The 14,335-nt window shown below is 45.6% G+C and overlaps 1 protein-coding gene across 23 annotated transcripts in view; it reads left to right on the top strand.

The window, feature by feature from the left end:
• adgrb2 (adhesion G protein-coupled receptor B2) overlaps positions 1-14,335 on the top strand; it is a 90,888-nt gene that overhangs the window by 50,169 nt on the left and 26,384 nt on the right. For all 23 annotated transcript variants that reach the window (XR_007963109.1, XR_007963110.1, XM_052070083.1 and 20 more), the window contains 5 exons: positions 719-762; positions 8,238-8,364; positions 12,651-12,754; positions 12,900-13,002; positions 13,855-14,005. Coding sequence is in view for 21 of the 23 variants with exons in the window: in XM_052070083.1 (XP_051926043.1) it covers positions 719-762; positions 8,238-8,364; positions 12,651-12,754; positions 12,900-13,002; positions 13,855-14,005 (529 nt within the window). In the remaining 2 variants the exon portion in view is untranslated. The remainder of the gene's footprint in view (positions 1-718; positions 763-8,237; positions 8,365-12,650; positions 12,755-12,899; positions 13,003-13,854; positions 14,006-14,335) is intronic.

Raw genomic sequence — 14,335 nt, 5'->3', positions numbered from 1 at the left:
ACGTTGATATCTGGTCATGTAGTCAACCACTGATGCTAACCCCACAACTGTTTTCAGTTCAAAGCCTCACAATGGCTAACTAAGCGGGCCTTGTACCGGAAAATAATCAATACGGAGATCACCAGTGGAACGGGTTGTGATGAGTCAGTTAAACTTATTGATTGTCTGATGGATACTTGGATGGATTTCTTCACACCTCTGTTGTCTCATTTTTTATTTATTTTTTAATCGATTGAGTGAGCAGTTCAACATCCATCTTCCAGCTGTCTTACACCCTGAACCGGTTGCCAGCCCATCGCAGGGCACACATATGCGAACGACGATCCACGCTAACAATCACACCTTTTAAGGTAACAATTAAGAGTGTTCCATGAACCTGCCGCGCATGCTTTTGGAGCGTGGAAGGACACATCAATACCCGGAAAAAACCCACGCAGGCGCATGGGGAGAAATATGCAAACTGCACACACGAAGTGCCGCAGCCGAAATCGAACCCCGCACCTCTGTACTGAGAGGCCAACGTGCTAACCAGTCAACCGACGCGGCGCTCTCATTTCAAACCTCAACTTAACAAGCAGAGTTGGCCACTCTTCATTTTGGTGGTCCTTCGAATTACCGTTGCAGCATCGGTGTTTGGATGGGGTTTTTTTTTCCTCAGGCTACAATCTTCAACGACTGCGATGGCACTAACCGATTCTCTTCCCCTCTTGTCTTGCAGGGTACATCCGATGCCCAGTGTGTCGTGTGGGACTACGTCGACTCGTGAGTTACCTTGAATTATTTTTAATGGGTCCCTGAATGTGCGCACGCCGCAGTGCCGAGTCGATGCTTACCTCGTTTCACGCTGGTGTCCAGCCAGATTCGTTTGATTAACGGACCGAGGCTGGTTTAACGACGTCCCCTGCACTTCCTGTTTGTGTTAATTAAATGACGCAGTGTAAGCAAACACCATCCCTCCCTGTGTGAAGAGTTCAAAAGTAGCTTCGCTCAGATTGCCTCGGCGGACCGGCGTTTTATTGGTGCTTACTCTGGCGTTCACAATTTAATTTACTTGCAAGCGATTCATGGAGCATTTTCTCCACCCTTGTTGATGGTTGGTTGGTTCCTGTACCATGACAAGCATGTGGAAGCCATTTTGTCATTCATTTTTTCAATTCAGTGACTGTCATGTAGAATAAGAGCCCCCCCTTTCCATCTTTTCTCTCACAGATCTTCATGCAATCGTGTTTCTATCATATATGGTTAGAGTTGAGGCACTGGTCCTTTTAAATTTAAACACAAATGACACACTGGCAAACTCTGAGGACTTGACACTCAAATTCAACCCCCCTTGATCTGATCTAATTGCAGATCCGCCACTTCCTTCAGTGTAATGACTCCAACTTCCCACTCATACCATCAATGTTCGCTCCGGACAAATTATTGGATAGCTCGCTGGACCCTCCCCCACAAAGCTAATTAAAAGAGTTAAAGACCGCATAGCCTCACTCAAAGATGGATCTGTTTAAAAGATGAAAACATACTGGGAGAACGAATTTAGTCACTGCTGATTGTTCTTAATTTTGAGTGTAGTTTGCGTACGCTCCGCGGTATTCAGAGTTCAAATTCTTAGGTGTGTTTATTTATTTATTTTCACCCTGAAGGTCCCCATATGTCGCTACCATCTGCTTCATTTTTTGTGCTCACATTCCTTCCCTTTCTCTCCAGTTTGCTTCTCTGCGACCTACACTTAACCTCTTCTTTCTTCCTTGTCTTGTTTTTTTTTGCGAGGGGGGGGGGGGAAACAAGCAGATGAGTCACTTGTTGGTGTACCCTTGACACCTTTTAAAAACACAACATATACAACGATACCATACGTTCCAATACTCAAGAATACAGTTCGAATATCATCTGCGCTTTCCACGCCGCTTGTCTGAAACATGCACAGATGTATCGCGCCGTACTTCAGTACACACGCCGCATCCCATTCCTAGCGAGTATCCAAGCAACGTGCCGCCGCCAGACCAATGCCGAAGGCAGAGTTGCAATGCGGCACAGGCAGTGACACAATCTCATTTAAAACAGGAGCCACTAGTTACAGATAAATGTAAAGCACACCACAGATGAGTGAATGGAGGACATTGAGCATGTGAGAGGTCGGGGGTCATTTAATCCTATTTCTAAACGGCCGTATTTTTCAGTTTGATCCGGGATCAGCCGTTAAAGACCCGCAGAGTGAGCTCGGCCTCCGCCGTCTGTCACTGCCAGGGTGGAATAATGACTGTGCTACACAAGGTGTGGTCATTTCCTCACAATGACACAGTTGACCGCAGGCGTGCTTCCGCACTCACATTCTCCACGTTTAGGGGGAAATCATGTACGGTTTGCATTTGCTAAACGAAAATGAGCATAGAGACCCGCGGCCTCTTATATGATCGTGTCAGATAATATTGTACGGTGAACCAAACGTGTAAATGCAAAGCGATCGGTTTTGTTCCCTGGCGCCCTCTACAGGTGCAATATGCAATGGACCTTTCTGGTGTGAATACAAGCCACGCACGGCATTAAACCTGATTTGATGAAGTGACGCCAACATGTGTCCGTCATCACATTATCCACGTCAATATTATTGGATGGTTTTAGTCTGCAATCACATTTGTACGAAACTGAACATTGACCTGAGCCCCGACACGGACTTCATATGAGCGGTTACGGACTGATTTGATCTATTCTAGACCATGGATTGCCTACTGGCGTCTCATGGGAAGCTCATTTTTTTAATGGCAAATATATTTCCAAAAATCCATCTATGCTGCTGACATGTGGTCCCAGCCTAAACAATGACATGATTTCCATGAGATGGCAGAAGGTACAATAAACGTGTATCCACCCCGTTGCCATTCAGGAAGCAGAGGAAGTCACGACTTCCTGCTTTGCGTTCAATTAAGTGAATTTGTGCGTAAATTCAGAAGAGATCATTTCATTATTTCAGTAGTCAAACTTTTGCGGCGGGCGGGGGAGAATTTCCCGCAATGTAAAATGGTTGCCTTGACTCAATGAAGGGCGGGGAACTGATTTTCAAAAGTAGGTGCTTCTTATCACATGATCCTTATTACAAAGCCAGGAGACCACCCCCATGCATCTGATGTCATTTTCATGTCCAATCAAGCTAACGGTTACTTTATCCACTGTTTTCCCATCCTACTCTCTCGGCATTAGCAAACACTTGTGGTGGAACACACTTAGCGTATTAGACGAGTATCAGCCAGCGGAGAGGGACGGACGGGCTGATGGGGATTGCTCCACTTTCCCATCTGACTGAGCAGAAGGGCTCAGAAGTGTGTCAAACAGCGAATCAGCGCGTCAAGAGGGAGTCGGCCAGTGGGGCTTACGCGGGATCTGCCTCCGCAGGGCGTCTCAGATGGTCACGGGCTCATTCCCTCACTTATCAAAACGGACTTTTGTGCTGCATGATCCTACGCTGGCTCCGTTCCTCCAAGCGTGAACGATTACATTCTTGCTGAGGACTGACATTTATTTATATTTTTTTCCCCTGTTGGCTTTGATGACTTTCAGCAGCTGCGGTTTGTTGGGATTAATTCAAAGTAGCGTATTTACAAGTCTGGGCCGTGACTTCCGTCTGTTGGTGGAAGGCATGGATATACAGGCCTGTTTGCGCCTTCACTTTTCCGGAAATCTGGATAACGCGCCGATGTGAAGACGGTCGTATTGGAGTTCTGTGACTCAGCCCCTGTTTTTGATGAGAATTACGCATTAGTGTTGACCTTGGAAAAGTGGAAAATATGTTCTCACTTTTGGATTTTGGAAATTTGGGAAGGGTAAGTGATCTCTCCATGTATCTCGACCAAGCACAGCGATGTCTCTGTATCCCGATGAAAATGTAAAAGGCGGATACGTGGAAGACAGTTTACACGTCCATTATCCTCTTTCATATTGCGCTATTAGATGAGGGCTGAAAGGCCACGCTTGTCTCCAAGTAGCATCTCCGACCACGCCGGCTGCAGTGAAAATGTGCTTTTCTGCAAAAGCAATTTTGCCAAAAGCTTCACAAAGATTAAACTATAGCACAAATCTTTGCTTTCAAATAATCAGTCATGACTGCGCAATTATTAAATGTTTCCTTTCTCCTCCACAAGAGGATTGATAATCCAGTTTCCACATGAATCACTTTCTTTTCGAGCCATATTGCCTGTCCGTGCTAATAAAGACTGCCGTCCGTTGCGATGCCAGGCCATTTATGGCTGTGGAAAACCTGCATCTGTGCTTTCTGGTTCATGCTCCGGTTTGCACGTCAGGAAGAAAGATAATCCCTGAAAAGAAGATTTGTAAATTAGCTGCGGGGGCTGTGGAGGTCAATGACAAAGCACGCCGGTCGCAACTGAAGCACGGAGAAACCGGAATTTCGAACGCGGCGGTACATTTTTATTTCATGAACGCGATCTGACAAGATCCGGTTTACCAAAGCATTTTCAAATGGCGAAACTACACAATCCATTTGTGACTTAAGCTGACGACTAAGCGATTGGCACCGTGTACGCACGAGAAACTACCACGATACTGTATATATATCGTGACGCTCTTCCGTCAGCTTCACTTGGTCCAATAAATATTTCACTTTTACAACATGGTTAACATTTAGAAACACAGGCTGTTCTGCGCTGTAAATAAACATCCTCTCAAGCTTCAGATAATCTCATGTTCTTCTGCTTCTAAGCTCCAGCAGTCTCTCAGCGAGAGACGACGGAGGAAAAAGAAATAAATACCACACGCCGTCAATATGTGGGTCGAGTACATTCATGGACGTTCATGAAACATATTTGGCAGATGTTCTTGCGTAAAAGTGTGCGCTCTGCATAATGGATGTTCGGAAGGCCTCGGCGTCCGATGAACCTGTCCTCCAAGTGTTTATTTCCCCATCGCATGTGTGAGCGGAAAAGGCAAGTCTACTGTCCATGCCGCGGGACAAAATGCATTCTGGGGCCCCATGCCTCTTGAGTTGTCCTGTCTTTTCTTCATCATAATTCTAGACAACTGATATGATCTATAATGTAGGTTTTGAAACAGACACGTAATTAAAATAATAATAACGTATCACCGACACTTGTGTAAAAAAAATCAGGGGTTATCACATAATCGGGGTGGAAGGCTTGGCAGCGGCCAACTTAACATCATCCGCAAGTAGAGATCTTGCAGCTACTTAGAAGCATAATTTGTGCGCGCTGATCTCTGCTACGTAAACCGCACGCCTCAAGTATGCTGAATTTAAAGGGTCTAAGGCGAGCAGCTCTGGCTGGTCGGGAATCGATGAGTAATAATTACAATTATTGCAGGCTTCTCGTTCCGTCTCCACCATGTTGATTATTGCTGTCTTGTCTGCCTCTGAACGTGTTATAACTGAGAAGTAAATTACATGCGTGTGTGTGGGGGGGGGGGGTGGTTGCATGAATAGCCAATAAATCTAATTCTGATCACATGTTGATTTTATTCCCTCTTGTTTCCATATATGCATCTATGTAAACGATCCATACTAATGTCTTAGTGGGTCATTTCACATCACTTGAGTGTACTTATTTTTTGCATTCGTTCACTCGATGTCACACACAGCCCGAAAAGCATTTCAGACAAGCTGCAAAATGGACGATTCCTAAAAGGTTATATAACGTGTAAAATGGAAGCCTTGCGTTCAGCCTCATAAATCACTTTTGACAATATTTGGCAGCATCTTAAATTAGCTTACAGTGTTAATCGTTAGCACATTAATGACTGTGTTCACGTACAATGATATTGATATTTGCTGACTTTGGTCTAGCCCCCCAAAAAGTGTAGTCTGACTCGGGACTCAGTGAAAGTTGCATTGGATGGGAGCCTTTGGCAACATTATTTTTCCGGCATTTACAAGCCAGGCCCATAAAAGGGTTGCTTTTACGGCAAATTTACTTGCACTGAGATAAATTCCTTTCATCGACAGCGTCACTTTTGAAATTTCATACCATGTTTAACCTTTTTCTTGTGCAATTGGCTTTCATCGTGCTGCCCTTTCAGTCAAGAATCAGCACCAATTTATTCTGTGTAGACATAAAAGGTCAAATTTTACTGGTTCTCAGAAGGTCGTTTACCAACTTTGGCCTCAACAGCCGTTGACTCCCAAACAGTGAAAATAACGTTAAAATAAATGGGTGCTCGGTAAAAATCGAAATTTGAAAAATCATTCCACAAGCGTATTATAGTGGAGCTGCTGTTTGCCACCCTGTCCCAATTTGTTGGTTGTTCTGCGACTTTAGTCTGGCGTGTGAAAAAAAAAAATATCGCTCCAAGAGTTGGATGGATTGCCATGACATTTGGTGCAGACATTTATGGTCCCCAGAGGAAAAAGGATGGTGGGCTCGGTGAGGCGCTGATGTTTTATTTAGCACAGCAATCAGGTGAAAGGCGTTTCACCTAAATGCAAGATTTGAAATATTTCACCAGCCTGATTGTCACACAGACGGGCCTCTTCTTAATAGCTTGTGTCTTTTTAACAGCTCAGCTCATGTTGAAATGTTTCCCACACGGGAGAATGCAGTTAATAAATATATAAATAAATCATCCACAAGTGGAGATCTTGCAGTTCCTTATAAGGGTATCAGTGAGGGGGGTAGGGGGGGGCAATGTGGCATGATGATTGCTGTTTTCACTGCTCATATCCTACCATAGAGAACGCAGGTGGCTACTGACAACTCTTGTTGTCTGCTTGAGAAGGAAGAAAATTTCATCTGCGCTGTATGTTGCACACACGGCTCATTTGACAATCAAGTTGTACTTGACTTGATTTTCGGAGACGCCTTACCCGTCCCGCCATTGTGAAGCTGAGACAAACATTTCGGAAAATGTATTTTCAAATACAGTACTAGGATTTGTTGACCAGCTCACACTGCACACTTAATCCCCGTGTACACTGACAGATAACTGCCAAGAACAATGAACTCGACGCTAACATCCGTTTCATAAAACAACAGCTGTGAAGATTATCACAATGCAATCAACCTGCTCATATTTGACGTGCGCTGTATTACGACGGTCATAGTATACATTTGAGCTCTGAGGCTTAAAAAGAAAAAAAAAATACCGGTACAAGAAGCTGCACTCCTATTCCCAATGCAACAATGAGACTGCAGGACTGATTTATTTGAAAATGTTGATTTAACGAATGTAAATAAAAAGCATGCTAACATGCTGGAAATCTGGAAAATGAAATAAAGTATTTGAAGCAATATATACATCTATTCGGGACCCCATATGCAACTCGATTCTCGTTTGGCAGATTTGACTGTGGAGTTAAAATGGCCACCGTATTCCCCTGCTCTCCTCCTGTCTGTCTTCTGTCTCTTCTACTCGTACGCCCGAAAAACTGTCTGTAGGCTGTCAACATTGTGACTCGTTTACCTGCCTCGGGTCTTTGAAGTGTCAATGTGCAGATGTGGATGAATAGGGATTTATATTGACGTCATAACCGGCAGAAGGAGATGACTGTTTGTGGATCCATCCATCCATACTTTTCTTTGCGTGTATACCTTGGTGTGCACACATACTCGGGGGACTTCATGTTGAGCGAGAGTGACGCGCTGTATTTTAGCACCGGCAGCCCAGAACCAAAAAGGATGTTAAGTTTTGAGGCCAAGATGCAAGAACGATACTCTTCTTCTGTTGAGGAGATTCCCATCAATCATTGGCAGCATTTGATTGGACCATGATACCGTGTCATCACGAGAGCACATAACGACTCGAGCTATCCAGGATTTGTTGGCTTCATTTCGGTGTCGCGGACGGGACGTGAAGACACGCCGTCCGTCTGTATTTATAGTCTCAGATCTAATTGAACAGATTTGTTTTATCCTCACTTCATGTGATACAGAGGAGGGAGCTTTGCCCTCGCCGCCGAGAGGAAGAGATTTCCTGAATTAGAAGAGCACGGGAGCAATTGTATTTCAAACATGAATAAAGATATTGTTCGAACGAATACCTCCCTGACCGTCATATTTCGCGATGGGAGAGGACCCCCCCCCAAAAAAAAAAATAATCAAAACAAACACGCAGTTGTTAGGTGGAAGACGATTTATCCCCTGAGACTCTTTGTCCCTCCTTCTCTCCCTCCGAGGTGAACATACACTCGTGTGGCCATGTGATACTAACAATCCCTGTTGATGTCCCCCATGCCATCCCCTGACAACCCCCCCCCCCCCATTTCTCCCCACCTCCAGGGAAGCTGGCGTTGAAAACTGGGGCACAGAAGGCTGCCAAACGCTCACATCAACCACTGTCCAAACCAAATGCCTGTGCAGCAGGATATCCACCTACGCTGTGTTAGCGCAGCAAGCTAAAGAGCCGGTGAGTCACCGCTGCATAATCTGATGGACTCTCTGGGACTTGGGTGGGGGGAGGGGGGGGGGAACTAATTAGGCAGCTACTATCAAGGGTCAGGTCAGTTAGCTGTTAGCGTAGTGTAAATTTAGATGGCAATCCTGTTGGATTCCTGCAGCAGACTCCAGGTGCCAGTTTCTTGTCGTTATAGTGAGAATTTGATGGATGATGCAGCTGAAATTTGACTTTAAAAAAAACAAAAAAAACCCCCGATATGCATTATAACAAGCACCTCACCATGCATAAGAAAATGCTTGCAAATTGACTACTGCCACCGTTGTTAAATATTGTCGCAGGAGCAGGTTTCATGCAGCCTTGCAGTTGTCAAGACTGATTTTGTTCTTTTTTTTTTAAATCTCAAGCCTAGTAAAGGTCACTTTTTGGTGTGCATGTGATGGATGAGAAGAGGCGTCAAGAGGACAGCCAGTATTTTATTGGGACTGTATGTGTTTTTGCCCCAGGTGCAAAATGTGCTATAAATAGTTCACATGGCTTGTGGTGGGAGTTTGACATGATTGAAAAAGGCTTTTAAATTGTTAGGGGGGTGGGGGGGGGGGCATGTTCTTATAGATTGACCCACTCTCTCATTGGGTGCTAATAGACTTTCCAAAGACCTGACAGCACTCTGCTTTACTTCCTCTGGCCGCCAACTACTCTTCCCACTGTCCACCAAGTCCTATTTATCTAACGCTGCACCTCCCCTATTATCTAGCAAGCGTAGCGTTTCCATGACCTTTTTTTTTTTATTAAACCACCTGCTTTGTTTTGCCCCCCCCCTCCCAACCCACTTTGTGCAGTTACTTACTTCAACAGTCACAAAACGTTCACCGCAGTAAGACTGCGCTCCTCGAGACCGGCAAAAGACGCAGCGGTACTTGTGCGGACGTGGCTTTGCGTGTATGTGGGATGGCAATCGGCTGCGTCACCCCCCCCCCCCCCCTTGATGCTTAAAATCGAGCCAGACAGAAACAGATCCTTCGAGAGTAACTGCGGGTGTCATGCGGCTACAAAGGAGGTTGTGTGAAATGGAGCCCATTTACAAACAGAAGGGGCGCAAAGGTGTCAATTTGGAGAGAACATGAAAGAAAGTGCAGAGGAGGAAGCCCAGAAAGAGTCGAGCGCTTTGCATTTTTGCCGCAGTAATTAATAATGCATCAGTCGCCATGGTAAACATCTTCAAGCTTGAGTGGAGATCTATCAACATAAAGAACGTTGCCAAGTTATTGGAAAAAAAACCCGCAAATATATACATATGAATGCATCCCAGATCATCCAAACAATTTGTTGCAGTTTTCCACATTTTAGGCATACTAAGTGACTAGCTAACGTATCGTTTTCATGACACCGAATATTGAGTGTTCATTTACTCTCCATATTTTTGTCGAGCACATGATTCGGAGGACCTGCCTATGAACCTGTCAGTCAGGATCAGGACATTTGGGACAATCCTGTGCTTCCAATTTTGTGTTTGGGGGACTCTTTTGTTTTTGACAGTGTCTCAAGCAATGTCCAGAAAGCAATCTATCAATGAGTTGGTTCAGGTAGAACTGAAAAACCTGCTCGGACTCCTCAAACTAGACTCAACCACCATCGTCAAGCAGGCCACGCCCGTTGCGTCAACTCGGACAAAAAGAGCAAAAGCGCGTTGACTTTGGGAACAATCCATTCAAGCAAGCCAGTAGCAGGAGGCAGGAGTTAATGCCTTTGCATCAATGCCACTCAGTGGGGAGCCGCTGCGATCAGCACTAAGTGTCGCTTTAGGGCAGCTTTCAATTTCAGCTGAGATTGGATATTCTCTTAAACCAAGCGCCATCGACTCAGTTAATTAGGTAACGCACGACACTTTTCGGGTCCACGCGTGCAAACTCAGACAGCCGCTTTTGTGCAGCAGGTGAACACATCATGAATTCAAAAGCCACACACACACACACACACACGCCATCCTCCGAATTATCCGTCATTGCAGAGTTCAGTCCTGACGTCTTAGCTCAGGACAATGCAAGTGACAAAGTATAGCTTGCGTTTGAGGATTAACCTCGATATTTCATTACAAAAACCAAAAACAAGTGGGGGGTTGGCTCTGGGGGTGATTGAGAAGCCGTGCTGCCCATCACGGGCCGTTTGGTTGTCCAACCAATGACTGAGTCTAGTCCGGTCACTCCTAATTCGTCATCATCGGCTTTCGTTATTGTTGCTGCGGGGGTTTCTGTGGACAGTGGAACCTCGTTAGGACACGCCTCCAGGGACAAAACTGTACTTTATAACGCTAGTTTGTTGCTAACAGTTCCAATAAAATGGCCGCCAACCACCACGTACAATACAGGATGAACATTTGGAAAGCTGCCAGTTATAAATACGAGTAAATATCTCCGTCAGCGCCTCCTCCAGTTCGGGATGTGCCGCACAACCAAAGCCATTCACGATCATCTTTCAATCTGTTGGCCTCGCACAACGCCATGATTTTGTCGTGGTTTCGGTTGAGCTTCTTCCGGAAGACTCCCTTTCGAAAGTACGGGACAATCTCAGCCTTCACAGACCGTTTACCAGATGTGTTTTCAGACCATGCGCTCAGGACTGCGCCATTTTGTTTCCCCCTGCTACTTCTATCAGTCTTCCCAATTGGATCAAAATATTCAGTCAAGTGATGAACGGAATAGCCGAGTGGAGTAAAATATCAGAATAAGTCCCAACTGGGAGTGACGGCCCGGTTTGGGAAGAAAGAGGTGGGGAGAAAATGGAGGATTGGACACTGCGATCGGCGAGAGTGGGGCAGCAGAGGGATGTTTGCGAGCGACGCTAAGTAGGTTATACTTCCCGCGCTGAAAATAACGGTCTTTTCCATCTTATGGTAATCAGACGGGCTCAGGAGAACTCGGCCGTATACAGCAGAGGCATGCATACCTTCTCATCTTATTAGGGGCTCTCTAACGTTGTTTTGTTCTCTCTCTCTCACACACACAGGCACGGATATTAAGCAAATAAAAATCCAAGCGAGTGCCGGGTGCAACTGCAACGATACATTTGCATGACACTGGAGCCTGGAGCCCAATTTGTATTTGCTTCCATGTACTGTCGCATCATGAAAATAGACGAATAATCGCATCAACCTCATAACCTAACTAATTGGGAAAACACGCTCGAACAAATTGACACGATGAAAAGCTGAGGGACGATTTGTGGATGGAAGTAGGGTAAATTACACAAGCGAGTACGTTTTTTTTTTGCCTCGCCCATTAGAGGGTAATTTAAGAGTAAATGTACCCCAACCTTGTTGTGTACGTGCATATTCGATCCCACTGACCCGTTAAAACATCGACATGCCCCGGCAATTAGCAGCCGCAGCATTAGGCACACCGACACATGCCACGTTGTATTTGTTGTCGTCGTGTAGCAGTGCGTCGCATCATCATTCCAGATCTTGAAGCCATTCGGAGGTCATTCCGTTTACACTTGAAGTACGACGCACTGGCAATCCGCCACTTGTATGGGATACGCGGACATCACTTAATTCACCTTTCTCTCAACAGCCTCATGAAATAGTCATCCTTCCGGTCTCGGGTCCAACCTTATTCTAAATCTTTGCCGGCGGTAGAATTTAAATCGAGGGAGTTTTGATTTCGCAATTTTGCCCAATGCGTTTGTGAGCGTATCGTGTTGATATTGCAGCCTATTCCGCTCTCCTCTGGAGAAATTGCTTTCCTTTGATGGGCATGTGGGTCGGGAGGGAGTCGGGGGGTGGGGGGGGGGGGAATAACCAAAAAGGATAGCTTTGACACTCTCGTTTTCTTTCCTTCTATACGTTTCCTCTCTCACTTGCCCTCCAACTCTTGGTGCTGAATTTTCTCGACTCATCTTGAGCAGATATACTCACGGGCATCCAGCCTTTCAATTACACGCCGCACGCAGGCACACACGCGGCGCCCCTTTATTTGCATTAAGACACCTCGCGGTGCTTGTGTGTGCGTGTGCGTGTGTGTGTGTGTGAGAGCGAGATAAATCTCGATGAAAGAGACGGTGAGTCAGCTGAGGGACTAAACTGTGATTGAGAACTCAAACATGAAGCCCATTTGGGAGGCAGCAAGGTGTATAGTGTCTTAACGGCGCCATTCCTTTCGTGGGAGCGAGGCCAAACACCCTAGCGAGAATAGCAAAAGCCAAGCCAACTGGAGCCATGTTTATTGGCCGCTACCATGAACAGGAATGCCTAAACTCCCCCCCCCCCTTTCACTTTCCTCTCCGATCTGGGTCTTCAGGAAATGGGTCCCACTGGCATGCCCTCGGTGCCCCTGATGGTGGGCTGCGGGGTCTCCTGCTCTGCTCTGCTCATCCTGCTTCTTATCTACGCTGCCTTCTGGAGGTATTTGCACCTTTTGTTTCTTTGTTTGTTTTCTTAATGCAACGTTGTGTGTCCACATGCACCGTCCCGTTTTTCGTCATGGCAGAAGTCGATCTGTGGAGATACAATACATCATTTTTTTTGTTTCTATCCTGTGTCCTGTAAGGTATATCCGCTCCGAGAGGTCCATCATCTTGGTGAATTTCTGCCTTTCCATCCTGGCCTCCAATTTATTGATTTTGGTGGGACAATCGCAAACGCTTAGCAAGGTATGGCAAAGTGATACGGGCACACAAATATAAACTGTACGCATGGATTCGATTTCCGACACCGCTCGGTCGACATTAAAATGAATCCCATGGCTATAATGATATACGGGACTTGATATATGAGATCGCAGTATGCAAAGTAATATGATATACAACAAATCGTATTTTCCCCTTTCATACTAGAGTCTCATTAGAGTTCCATAATGCTTTCTGTTCCGCACCCGTTTAGGGTTAGGTGCGGAACATAAAAGGGAAGGAAATTACTCTGGGTCCCCAAGGGAGTGATACAAATAAATACATAAATAATAACCACCCCGGTCCGAGGTAACAAGGTAACAGGTTTAATTTGATTAAAAATTAGCCCAAAGGCAATTTACAGTCCACAAAGGATCTTTCAACTTGGCGCTGTTATTTGTTGGCCAATCAGGAAGGGCCGCTCGTTAGTCTCTGGAGAGATCCTAATCAAGACAAGTGCATTCGCTCCCACATTTTATTGGCGAGGTATCGCTTGGAAATGCAATCGGCACATTTACAAGACTGACAACGTCATTCAAATGCGTGTGAAATGACGTCAAGAAAAAGGAATTGCATGGGACTCTCACGAATTCAACCGTAATCTCTTTTAATGGCCATCGAAAAGTGCCGCATTCCAACATCAAGGCAACCCCTTCCCCCAAATCATTCTTGCGCTCCGTAAGACTTGCCTATGAAATCTCCATACGACGTTACGCATGCCAGTGGGATTTTTTTTGTTTTGCGTTGCCGCCATTATTTTTTCACAAGTGGGTCAACGTTAACTTGTTGAATAGGTTTTGTTTCTATTCTATACATAGACGTTTTCTCTCTCCTAAGGGCCTATGTACCGTGACGGCTGCCTTTCTTCATTTCTTCTTCTTGGCCTCTTTCTGCTGGGTGCTGACGGAAGCTTGGCAGTCCTACCTGGCGGTCATCGGCAAAATGAGGTCACGACTCATTCGCAAGCGATTTCTGTGCCTCGGCTGGGGTGAGTCGAACCCACGAGAACAACACTGCGCACCAATGACCACGTGGTTACTTACGAATGACGCTTATTAATGCGAAAGACCGCACATATTGAAAAATCCTATCCAAAGCGTGGGAACGCAAGTTGGGTTGAATCGTGGAGAAGAAGCTGAAATAAAAGCATTTTTCCTTTCGGTTGATCAATTTCTCTCAGGAAACGGCCCCAGCGTTGCCTCCGCCTGCTGCTGCGCCTTGTTGCTTTTTCCAATTATTGCAGAGGACCTACACTTGACCCAAGAACCGGTCGCTCTCGTTTCTTCCAAAGCTGACAAACAAGCAACTCAAAGCTGCC

The sequence above is a fragment of the Hippocampus zosterae genome, chromosome 7 (genome assembly GCF_025434085.1).
Source record: "Hippocampus zosterae strain Florida chromosome 7, ASM2543408v3, whole genome shotgun sequence".
Classification (NCBI taxonomy): domain Eukaryota; kingdom Metazoa; phylum Chordata; class Actinopteri; order Syngnathiformes; family Syngnathidae; genus Hippocampus; species Hippocampus zosterae.
Note: the sequence above shows the minus strand (reverse complement) of the source record. Positions and strands in the feature narration are given on the sequence as shown.